Raw genomic sequence first — 12,691 nt, forward strand, 5'->3', positions numbered from 1 at the left:
AATGGAACAAACTAACAAACAAGTGTAAACACAAGAGGAAAAGGAAGAGTGTTTCTGAGGAGTGTTACGGCTGTGGTGTTTTCTACGAAGGAAACCAATGACTGGATTTGATCTTTGGTTTGATGCAGGGCTGTCAAACTCACTTTAGTTCAGAGGCCACATTCATCCCAGTTTAATCCCCAGTGGGCCGGACCAGGAACATTATATAATAACCTATAAATAATGTCAACTCTGAAGTTTTGTTTGTTTTAGAGTAAATAGAGTGAAATTACATGTTAAAAATGTTAAACATTTTTTTGTCACACCGGCTCAGAAACAGTATTGTGGAAGTGCTGATGCATTCTGGGGATGTGGGATGGATGGGACTAATCATTTTCATGCCTTTTGGGATTGTTAAACTATTTGTGAATAATGGTCTGAGATCCACAAACATATTCAGAATGTGTTTTCATTTGTTTTTCCTTTATCATTTGAAACAATCTATCTTGGTAAAACTGCATCGAATGACTTTAACCATAAGTCAGTGTTGTTCAACCTGTGGGGTCGCCTGTAATTTCTAGTAACTGATAAAAAAAAAAAAAAAAAATCGTACTAATAAAAAATCTCTGTTGAGTTGACAGAGGCAATCCCAGTCCATAGCAGACAAACTGTGAGTGTGAAACTGCAGCACTGTGGTTCTGTTTATCTGTCAAATGTTCATTGTGGTCAGTTTCAGATGCTGCAGCTCTTTCATAATTCATAGTTTGAGTTCTTGTTTGTTCAGTATTAATTGTCAGCCTTGTAAATCCAAGGTGGACTGACTGTACATATCCTGACCAAGGAAAATCAAATTCTCACTTTGTGCAGTAATCTACACCTGGATTTACTGCCTCCGTCCAGAATAATATACATTATATAGACTAAATGTCCTCTAAAATTAAACATAGTATAGCAAACTATTACATGAACCAAAACAAATTAATTTTAGCAAAAAAAAAAAAGTCTCCGTTTTGAATGTCTGGGGTCGCAGAAATTTATGATGTTAAAATGGGGTCATGAGTTAAAAAAGGTTGGAAACCACTGGCTTAAGTCATATTGTGGTATCTGCATAAAATGAATCAGCAGCGTTAGAAAAATAAAATTTTCTCACTTTGTGCAGTAATCTATACCTGACATGTCATAATAATATCATTATATAGACTAAATGTCCTCTAGAATTAACGTTTATATGAAACATAGTATAGAAAACTATTACATGATCAAACACTAATGAATTTTAGCAAAAAAAAGTGTCCGTTTTGAATGTCTGGGGTTTGCCAAATATTTGTGATGTTAAAATGGGGTCAGGAGTAAAAAAAGGTTGGGAACCACTGCCATAAGGACAACAAACTGCTCTATATTTTACTGGCAGCAAGCAAAAAACCTGAACCTCCAACAAATGAAGACTGGATTAACACTGTTTCATGTAAAAACGTTCTTTTTCACTCAGATTACAGAAGGACACATTTTATAGAACATGGTCAAAATGGTCCCAACATGTCAAGCCTGTGAGATCAAATGTTTATGTAAACACTGTTATTTGACTCAATACCTGAACACTTATCTTTTTACCTATCCAACAATTTCGGAAACAAGTAGCTACCCCACCTCCATTCAATTCAGTGTCATTTTTGCATTTCACAAATTCATCCCACGGCCAAGATTGGACCCTATGGTGGACCAGATGTGGCCCACAGATCCCCTGGTTTAATGGTACAAAAGACAAGCTGACAGGTGGATGGTGTGGTACCTTGTGTTCAGTGAGGGTTAGCAGAGAAGGGAAACGCTCGCCACATATCGGACACATGTAGTGTTTAGCGGGGCCGCGGTGCGTCTGAGCATGCTCACGAAGCCCGTTCTCAGAAAAGAACGTCCTGGAGCACACGTTACACTTGTGGTTTCCTTTAATGAAGTCGGCCTTCTTCTTTCGTGAACCTGATGAATGAAATCCGAGGTTAAGTTTATTTCAATTCAAAGTCCTATGCAAAGATATGGGTAGAAATACTAAATATGACACACACGATACACAATAATTGGATAAATAGCAAAAACACAACCAGAGGATAACACAAATAGTATTATGTGCAAAACACAACACATGCACCTTGTTTTTCTTAATCTTAATTTGTATATATCCTACAGTGCCTGTATATATTCTTATTTGTTGTACATACTTCTCATCTGTAGTATAGAGCTAGTTTTTTTGGTATATTTCAGTAGTTTTTAGTAATATTTTATGTATATTTCATACTTTGTCCCATAGATTTGCACATTTTCTACATTTTTCAGTATTTTGTGTGAGATTTTTATAGTCTTTTTTGCACTAAGAATTTTTGCTGCTAAATGGATTATAATAAAGAACTATTCTATTCAGTTCAATTCAGTTCAGTTCAATTCAATTAAGTTCAGTTCAATTCTATTCAATTCTATTCTATAAAAGTCACATACTTGTACTAAAAGCCAGTGCAAGTAGATGTGTCTTTGAAACAGGTTTAAAATGTTCAGTGGTGTTTTTTGTTTGTTTCAGAGTCTGTATCAGTGTTTGTTTGTGTATAACTTTGTCCTGTTCTCCCATCAGGAAATATCCATAAAGTAATAAAAATAATTCAATCCAACCAATAGGAGGAATTGATTAAGGCTCAAAACCCTCTTAGATCAAAACTGTCAAACAATTAGTGGCCCCAGTGCAATTATACTGGAGGACAAACTGAACAGGACAGGTAGAGGAAGAAGAAGGAGGAGGAGGAGGAGGAGGAAGAGAAGAAGAAGGAGAAGAAGAAGGAGGAGGAGAAGAAAGAGAAGAAGAAGAAGAAGGAGGAGAAGAAGGAGGAGAAGATGGAGAAGAAGGAGGAGGAGAAGGAGAAGAAGAAGGAGAAGAAGAAGGAGGAGGAGGAGGAGGAAGAGAAGAAGAAGGAGAAGAAGAAGGAGGAGGAGAAGAAAGAGAAGAAGAAGGAGGAGAAGATGGAGAAGAAGGAGGAGGAGAAGGAGAAGAAGAAGGAGGAGAATGAGAATGAGGAGAAGATGAGAAGGAGAAGAAGGAGGAGAAGAAGGAGAAGGAGATGAGAAGGAGGAGAGGAAGAAGAAGGAGGAAAAGAAGAAGGAGAAGGAGAAGATGGGAAGGAGAAGAAGGGAAGAAGGAGAAGGAGGACAAGATAAGAAGGAGGACAAGATAAAAAGAAGGAGAAGAAGAAGGAGAAGATAAGGAGAAGGAGAAGATAAGAAGGAGGACAAGATAAGAAGAAGGAGGAGAATATAAAAAGAAGGAGCAGAAGAAGGAGAAAAAGGAGAATGAGGAGAAGATGAGAAGGAGAAGAGGAAGGAGGAGAAGAAGGAGGAGGAGAAGAAGGAGAAGAAAGAGGAGAAGAAAAGGAGAAGGAGGACACGATAAGAAGATAAAAAGGAGAAGGAGAAGAAGAAGAAGATAAAAAGGAGAAGGAGAAGAATGAGAAGAAGAAGAAGGAGAAGGAGAAGATAAGAAGGCGGGGAAGAAGAAGGAGGAGGAGGAGGGGAAGAAGAAGAAGATGATAATAATTAGAAGAACAGAAAAGGCTGCGTCGTCTTCAGTCTTCAGATGGTTTCTGGCTGATCTGAAATCAGGTCATTAAAGGATGGTGTTTCTGTTTCTGTTTCAGTTAAAAGTGTCTGACAGGTAAAGGTTATGGGGTGGGGGGGGTCAAACCCTTCAGACCCTTCCTCAGTCTAACTCTAAACCTCGGTGCACAGATCTTCATCTCCTCCGCCTTCATTACCAGCGTCGTCTTCTCCAGGTCGGATGTTGTGGTCCCTCAGCCTGTGGTTCTGCAGCAGCGACTCCATGGTGTACGCCGCTCCACAAATATCGCAGGCGTACATGGGCTCGGAATTGTCCAGCTCCTCCTCGCCGCCGCTGGCCTCGTGGCTGTTGGCCGTGTCTCCGCCTTGGCCGCCGGCCCCTCCCACTACTCCGCTCTTTAGCAGCATGTTCTGAAGGTCGGCCTGTTCGCTGGCCGCCACCGTGGCTCTCTCAACACCTCCTGCTCCTCCATTACCGCCACTTCCGCCTCCTCCGCCTCCACCTCCTCCTCGCTTGGAGGATTGCGCCAGCCCGTTGGGGGTCCCGTTCTGGCTCCCGCTGCTCCCCGTGCCCCCTCCATTACCGGTTATGTTGCCGCCGTCGAAGATGCAGTGCTTCTCTCTCAGGTGTCTCTCTAGCAGTGAAATGGCGTGGAAAGCTTTGCCGCAGAAGCGACATGTGAATTTCTTGCTGTGTGTGGTGATGTGGCACTGGAGCTCCACTTCAGTTCCGAATGTCTCCCCACAGAAAATACACTTACGGGGCTTAAGACCTGCGGAGCAAAGTCAGACATGGGAGTTTAGTCGAACAATAATACTGTCAACTAGAAAAAGCACAGGTAGGCAAATGAATAATATGGTTTTTTTTTCAGTGTTTCCAGTATTTTTCACTTTTTTTGTAATCAACAGTTTTTATTGATTTTAATTTTCAGTTTGCAAGAATAAACAAATTCAATATTACACTACACCAGTGTTTCTCAAACTGTGGGGTGGGCCCCCCCGGGGGGGTGCGAAGGCTTTCTGGGGGGGGCATGGGATCATTCCTAGGTGTTTTGTTTTTTTTTCTTCAGGTTAGAACATGTATCAGGTGGAACTAATGTTTTAGCGTTGGAGCACCCTGGAACCATTTTAGGGACGTACAACAAACAAATTTACTGCCATAGTGATCTGTCACTAGACTAGACAAAGAGTTTAGGTTTGGACAATGGACAAGGATTGGACTGGAAAAGAAAAATGTGCAATGTTTCTGGTTTTGCACAGTTTGTACAGTTTGCACTTTTATGTTCTGAGATGTGCAACGGAAACAGGCTCATTGCAGCCACTGATATTGTTAAGGGTTAGGGTTAGGGTTAGGGGTTAGGGGTTAGGGTTAGGGTTAGGGTTTGTTGTTCTACAAAAAAAAAATTACCTTATTGTCATAGTTGTAAGATAATTACACATTTCCTATTTTTAATTGGAAAAATAATGTCTCAGGGAGTAGTTTTGTTGAGGTCATTTATATTGTTCAATCAAAAATCGAAGTTGTTTTTAATTTGCACAACAAATTATTCAAGAAAAAGCAAAAAGTATTCTAACGATATTGATGTTTCTTTCAATAAAAGTTATAACTGCACCACAGGTACGATGTTGGGGTTGAGGGGGGGCTTGGAGATTTTTCGTGCTCCAAAGGGGGGCCCGATAGAAAAAGACTGAGAACCACCGCACGACACCTACATTACACACAGAACACACCCCTGCCCCCCCCCCACCCTTATTCCCCTCCAAAACCCAAATGTTAACCCTTTCATGCATTAATTATGTGAACCTTCATCAAGATTTTTTTCCTGAGTGTTTTTATTCCTCTTTAGGCATGAAAAAAAATCAATATGATCAAAAAATTTTTTAATGAACCTGTTTTTCACAGAGTTACAAAAATGTCCACACAGCTGGACACTATGTGTTTAATTTTTTGAAGCAAAGAAACATGTATTTAAAACGCAATATCAGAAAGTGATAAACTGTGTGAAAACTATGGAATAAGAACATTTTTAATGCAGCTAATCTGATGTTTTCTCACATATTAATGTACTCTAATACTAGTTATTACTCACTTCATGGAGATTATATGCAAAAAAAAAAAGCATTTTGTGTAAAAAAAAAACAAAACAAAACTATTAATTACAGTTTAATAACAATTAGCAATTGATTTACACTCTAGCATGTTACTGCAGTCAGATCAGGTTTATTAAGAACAGGAAAGTTACAGTAATGGTATGAATGTCAGTTTAATGGATGGTGCATAAGCGTCCACTGTGTTGGCTGATATGGAACTAAAATAACAAAACCCATGAATATATCAGAGAATAGCAGGAGAAGAACTGTCCACTGGAGTGACCACTATGCATGAAAGGGTTAATTCTGTACAGTATTTGGTCCTGTATAAAAAAAAAAAAGACTGACTGGCTTGTTTTGCAGCTTTTCTCTAACATTTTGGAGTTTTTAGCCTCTCTCTGGACAATTCATGACGATTTTACTTTGCTCTTAGTTTCTCTCCCAACATTTTCATGATTTAATTGTACTTCTTTGCACTAAAACAAAGACAAAAATTTTGCATTGTCAAAATTTAGAGCCTATATTTCTATTATTTTACTGGTCATATTGTGCTGTTTGTGGCCCCTGAACTAAAATGACTTCAACAGCCTTGGATTACAGAGTCATTCCGTACAGTTTGCACTAATAATTAACATGTCTCTCAAAGAAAAGAAGACAATTCTTCATATGATGACATACAGTCAGATCGTCTGTTTTTCTGCTCAAAAGTTCAGGGTTCCAAATGAATATCTCCAGTAGTTTCCACTTTGATCAAGCCAAATGTTAATTCAAAAGAGGTAGATCCTCACTCATTCCAGAGTAATTTTATTAATACAAGTCTGTGACTAATATCTGAGTTCCTTATTATTTATTTATTTATTATTACTGCTAATTATCATCTTTTTATGGTGCAACAGGGTGGGACTGTTCATGGGTTTGGGCATGAAAAAAAAAAAAGATGACGACTGTATTATGTTTTTCTGGATGATTTAATGTGTAATAAAAACACTGAAAAAAAAAACAAAAACAAATGTTAATTCTATATAGTATTTGGTCCTGTTTAAACAAACTGACTGACTTGTTTTCAGACTTTTTGACATGATTTTAGTTGCCATCATACCATTTATAAAATTTTATGCTGTTTTTAGCTTTTCTGGGAGTTTTTAGCATCTCTAAGATTTTGTTGATTTAAGTTTTTTTTTGCTTGTTTTTATCTTCTCTCTGTACAATTCTGAATATTTCACTTTGCTTTCAGTGTCTCTCATGACATTTATGACATTTTAGCTTATTTTTAGATTTTCATTATAATTCTGGCAGTTTTTAGCTTGTTTATAGTGTTTCTCTCAATAATATGTGTCTGATTTTAGCAAGAGTTGAGCCTCTAGAGCTTCTTTTTAGTTTTTAGCTTTGTTTTTAGTGTGTTTTGTGGAGGGTTTTTTTTTTTTTTTTTTTTGCCTGTTTCTAATTACTTTTTGGTATACTCAGATTTAAAACATAACATAAAACTACATGTATAAAAGTCCTATTTAATAACTTTTTTTAATCACTTTTTTTTAAATTAACTGATATTAGTGACAAATATTTACATAAATACATGTTGTAAATTATTCTTAAGGTTTTGTTGGATGCTGTTGGAGAGCGTTCGAACACCCAAAGTAATCAGAATACTTTCACAGTTTCAGCAGCTGCCTTATCGATTAAACACTTTCACTTCATTTTTAGTCTGTAGGTTCAGTTTCTGGTTACTGTTGGACACTGCAGTTATTAAACAACATTGCACATTCTTCCAAATAGATAATTGCGACGTACCTGCTCCGAGCCCCCCTGGCAGGCCTGACCTTTGACCCAGGTGGTTATGCTTCACATGGAGCTGAAGGTCAGTCTCCTTCCTGAAGTCCCAGGCACAGGCTGTGCAGCGAAACAGCTTCTTCTCATTGCTGTGCTTCACCGCCAAATGAACCTACATGACAAAAAGTGGAGGAAAAATACTTTATTTTATGCTTCTTTCCTCAAAATATTTTTGAGAATGCCAAATAGAAGGAAACAGTTGTTGCGATCAGGTTGGATCACATCTTGAAAATGGGCTGGTTCGATGAAAAACTGACTCTGAAATTAGACATCATGTCATTTGGCTCTGGACTAAACCTTCAGTGTGTTTTGTTCTGAGTGTTTTTGGATGGATTGGGAGAGTTGTGATCCAAAAACACTGGGATTATCCCGGTGAAAGTAAAAGAGGACTGGCAGTGGCACAGGCTGGATTTAAGGACCACAATGTACAATGTACAATAAGCAGAGGAAAATGCATGTTAACAAAGCAAAGGAAGCGGATCTCGTTTGATTATTAGTTTGTAAAAAGGGGGTGGGTGTCAATAAGTTACACTTCTTCCTACTCCTTTTTGAGCGCACACATTTTTAATTTTTTTTTTTTTTTTTTTTTTGACCATGTTGTATGATTCTGTGTTATCTGATGATTCTATGTACTTAAAATACTACTACTACTACTACTATTACTACTACTACAATGTGATCAAACTTAAAAAACAATACATTTACACAATAAGGTACAAATATATTTTGTCTGCATAAAGTAATAATCCCTCAACAACCATCACATGTTATTACATAACCAGTTTATCCCAAATGTGACTCTATGGCTATGTTTACACTGCAGAGTCTAAATGCTCGATTCACATTTTTTGCTGAAATCAGTTTGCTTTTTCTTTTTTTTTTTTGCATAGTTGTTTACAGAATTTAGTGTCAGACTCATGTGCGAACAGTCTTCGCTCCTGAACTTGCATGTGTAGAAGATGTTTATAGAAGTAAATATGGATCTTTGAAGATCCCGCCCCCTTCAGTCTGTCAATTTCCAATAATGTAAAAGTCCGAATATCACATACTGTATGGATCTGACTTAGGACCACATATGAAAGTAGGTCTGATTTATTCAGACTAACAAAAAATAAACATATATGAGTCACATATAAGTAAAAAGTCAGCTTTGGGCAGCTTTTATCTGCAGTGTGAACGTAGCCTAAATCAGTGTTTCCAAACCAGTGTGCCATGAGAAATCCTCAGGTGTGCTGTGGAATATTATCCAATTTCACCTGATTGGTGTAAGCAAGCAGCGTGATATAAATACGACTGCATACACCAATGACCCACTACAACAACACTCTCCTGTTTCCCTTTGCAAAATAAAAGTGAAAGTGAACCTGCCCAAATGCAGTGCGTTCTGTTGAGAAAGCCCCCCTCACTAGAGACGCATGGATTAGTGAGTCACCTGTGAGCCCCAGGCATCGGGCTGGGATATGGGAGGGATATATCTCCCATACTATTATACAACAGACCTCAATCCATAAGCCAGGGGGTCTGTCCGAGGGGTCGCTGACGCACCCCTTTCAGCTGTCTTGTACCAATTGCCCGTGCACCCCCAATGTGCCCCCCCGCCCCAGCTGTTAAGAAAGATTTGTGTGTGTTTTTCTTCAATTCCTGCAAGAAAATCACCTTTGAGTTCAACTAAACAGGCCCAGATTTCACACTGAGGCAGTAAACTGAGTCTAGATGTGCATTATATTTACATAAATATACTTTTTGTGACATTTTTGTGTGGTGATGTGCCTTGTGATTTTTCTAATGTAAAATATGTGCCGTGGCTCAAACAGGTTGGGAGACACTGGCCTGGGTCACTTATTCTACCTGTTTTCATAGAGCTAGCAGCCTGCATAGTGATATCTGGTCCCAGTGCAGACCTGATTAATCCTGAAAAGTTTGTATGTGGATCAGACTAAACCCTTCCAATGGGGTTTAAAAACAGCATAAAAGTCACCTGATTTTCCCATCCAGATCTGACCCAAATTAAAAACAGCCCCAGATGGTTTTCCAAGAATCTGAGAGTGAAGTATTTTGCCTTTATTGACGACTATCTATTTGCATAATTTAAAACAGAAGGCGGGACAAACACTGACCTGAATGGAGACCTTGGAGTCGAACACCTCCTGGCACAGAGTGCAGTGGTACAGAACAAATGTATGCATGTCCAGCAAGTGTTTCTGTAGGTCATCCACCGACGAGAACTGCTTATCGCAGCTCTCGCACACATACTGGGTTGACGTGGTGGTGTAGTGCACTGTCAGGTGTTGCAGCAATGCCTCCTGGGATTCGAAGTCCTCCTTGTTGCACTGGGGGCAGGACTGGCGTCGTAACAGCATCTCCAGGTGCGACTTCAGATGAGCCTGGAAACCCTCAAAACTGGAAAACCGCAGGTCACACTGGTTGCACGGATAGTCCCCGTTGCTCCCCATGGAGGGGGTGGAGTCCCCTCCCAGTCTGTGACGTTTCGGGGAGGAGATCTCGACATCAGAGGAGGCGGGGCTTAGGTCGGCGACCTTGGCCTGCCGTTTGTTGTTCGCCAGCGGAATGTTTTTGTGGTTCTCCTTTATGTGCTTGGTTAGCTTGAGGAGTGAGCCGAAGATAGGAGAGTTGGTGCAGTAAGGGCAGGAGTAAACCTGTACGTAGACAATAACTCTTTACTTTTTAAGATTAAGATTTAAGATTCATTATTTGTCAGTAAACGGTAGACATGCACCACACACTAAAATGGACCTTCTGCTTTTAACCCATGACTAGAACATGCAGGAACACACCTCACACTGCAAACTAGGAGCAGTGGGCTTGGCATACTGAACACCCTGAGAGCAAGTGGGGAGTTAATGCTGCATTCCAACGTCCTGGGAGACGGGAGGTTTCTGACATCCAACAGGGTAAAATGCATTGGAGCGCCTCTCTGAGCCGGAAGTCCTAGTTGCAAAGTGGGGCCAGATCGAAGTACCCTGACCTCAACGCAAACTACAATATAATGTCAGCACAACTATGGTGGCGCACAGTGTGCAAGTTTGCAATGAAAAGAAACTTCACATTGTAGAGTATAATTAGCTCATCCGTCTTTTCACCTCTTCCATCACGTTTGTGTATTTGAGAACACTGAACTGTCGACAGTTAAAATGCCTCTTCAGTAACAAAGCAAATAGGAACTTATGCCACCTTTCCACTACGTGGTACTGGCTCGGCTGAACTCGGCCTTTTTGTGTTTCCATTACGAAAAAGGACCTGGAATCTGGTACCTGGTACTAGTTTTTTGGTATCACCTCCGCCAAGGTTCCAAGACTGGGGACCAGATACTAAAACGTGATGTGTGAGCCCTGCAGACCACTGATTGGTCAGAGTCGTCTCTGTGACCCGCTGTTTTACAAAAAGCAGATGCGGAAGTTTACAGCAAATATAGCAGTAGGTTAATCCACATGATGACAGCCCGTAAAACTACAATATGGTCAGTCCAGGAGACTCAGTCTGTGACTGATGTAAAATTTCAGCATTAGCTTGACGAGACAACACGCAACGAGTGAATTTATCAGCGACTCTCTGAGCAGATGACACTGAAGTAACATGCAACATCGCTATGACGTCCAGGTACTGTAAAGTTGGTAGTATCCTGTAATGGAAACGGTCTCCAGGAATAGGACCTGGTACCCGAGTTGAGTCGAGCAAAGCCAGGTCGAGGCAGTTCCACATAGTGGAAACGCGGCATTAGATTTGTGATCTTCATATTTGTTGTTTATGTTCAACATGGATCACCTGGAATACTGGGTGGGATGTAGTTAACCCCAAGTGAGATAAATTCTACTTCCCAGCACTCTGGAATGCAGCATAAATGCCTTGCTCAAGGGCACATCAGCCAACAACATTCAACCAGTCCGGGGAATCGAGCCGGCGACCCTTCGCTCACAAGCTGATTCTCCAGCCTTTTAAACATTATCATACAGCAACAAGTAGTAAAAAAAGAGAGAAAAGAGAGACTAAGAAAAGCAAAGACCATAAACTCATGTCTATTACGTTCACAAATACAGAGAAAAACTACAAAGCGGAGGTGGGTGTGCAGACTGTTTCATGTATAATCCAGCACCTGCCAAGCCTAAGTGGATGAAAGGCATCAACAGTAATTGCGCACAAATTGAACTACGGGTCAAGAAACGAATGGAGTAACCTTATAACCCGCTATCACTGACTACACTCAAAAATAGCTCCCGAAAACATACCGAGGATATTTAATCTGAACTTAAATGAGCAATGTGTTTCATTAAACACTTCATTAGGCTCATGAGAAAGTCCAGGAAACCACCTAATTAAGTCAGAATCAGCTTTCTGCTAATGAGCTCAACCGCTGATGGCTTTGGCATGTGCAAAAACAGGCAACCACCGTCCAATTACTAAAAAAAAAAGATTATTAAAAAGGTGATTTATGATTGTGGTTCTTAATTCTTACCTCCATGAAAGATTGGGAGGCTGCCTGGAGTACTGGTGACTCCAGTTTGGCCACAGCTCCTCCGGAGGCGGCTCCTCCCCCTGCAGCAGAGGTGCAGTGTGTTTGCTGGATGTGTTCTGTCAACGAAGACTCTGTCAGGAATCCCATGGAGCACTGGTTGCAGAAGAAAGCATGGTTCCCTTCTACAATAGAGAGGGAAAGTAAAATGTTATGTTCCCTTACAAACTGTTAGTGCATTTAATGTGATTATGCGCTTCAAAGAAACAAAAGAAACACTCTACATGTGATAAAACAAAAACAAAACAAAACTTTAACATGATGAGGTACAAATATAATTGTCTCCATGCAGTAATAATCCATTTAACAGCCATAATTATGAAACAAAAACAATATGACTCGTTTTAAATGGCATGCATTATAGCCAAAAGTCTTATCTAACCATCACACGACCAGTTTATCTCCTATATGACAATATGGCTCCATTCACACTGCAGGTCAAAATGCTCAATTCTGATTTTTTTGCTAGAATTTGATTTGTTTCCATGGTTGTTCTCAGACTAACAATCTGCACATCTGCACACTGAAACTGTTATTGTACAAGATATAATTATGTGCTTTAAAAAAACAAAAGAAACACTCTCCCTGTGATAAAACTTAAAAAATAACAAATTAACATGACGAGGAACAAATATACTTTGTCTCCGTACAGTAATAATCCCTTTAACAGCCATG

At 39.8% G+C, this 12,691-nt stretch overlaps 1 protein-coding gene across 2 annotated transcripts in view; it reads right to left on the reverse strand.

The window, feature by feature from the left end:
• znf423 (zinc finger protein 423) overlaps positions 1-12,691 on the reverse strand; it is a 442,387-nt gene that overhangs the window by 255,476 nt on the left and 174,220 nt on the right. For both annotated transcript variants that reach the window (XM_030136142.1, XM_030136141.1), the window contains exons 11-15: positions 11,960-12,141; positions 9,606-10,145; positions 7,450-7,600; positions 3,768-4,343; positions 1,769-1,953 (exon numbers count right to left, since the gene is read on the reverse strand). In XM_030136142.1, coding sequence (XP_029992002.1) covers positions 1,769-1,953; positions 3,768-4,343; positions 7,450-7,600; positions 9,606-10,145; positions 11,960-12,141 — 1,634 coding nt within the window. The remainder of the gene's footprint in view (positions 1-1,768; positions 1,954-3,767; positions 4,344-7,449; positions 7,601-9,605; positions 10,146-11,959; positions 12,142-12,691) is intronic.

This window comes from Sphaeramia orbicularis, chromosome 6, assembly GCF_902148855.1.
Source record: "Sphaeramia orbicularis chromosome 6, fSphaOr1.1, whole genome shotgun sequence".
NCBI classification, from domain to species: Eukaryota; Metazoa; Chordata; class Actinopteri; order Kurtiformes; family Apogonidae; genus Sphaeramia; species Sphaeramia orbicularis.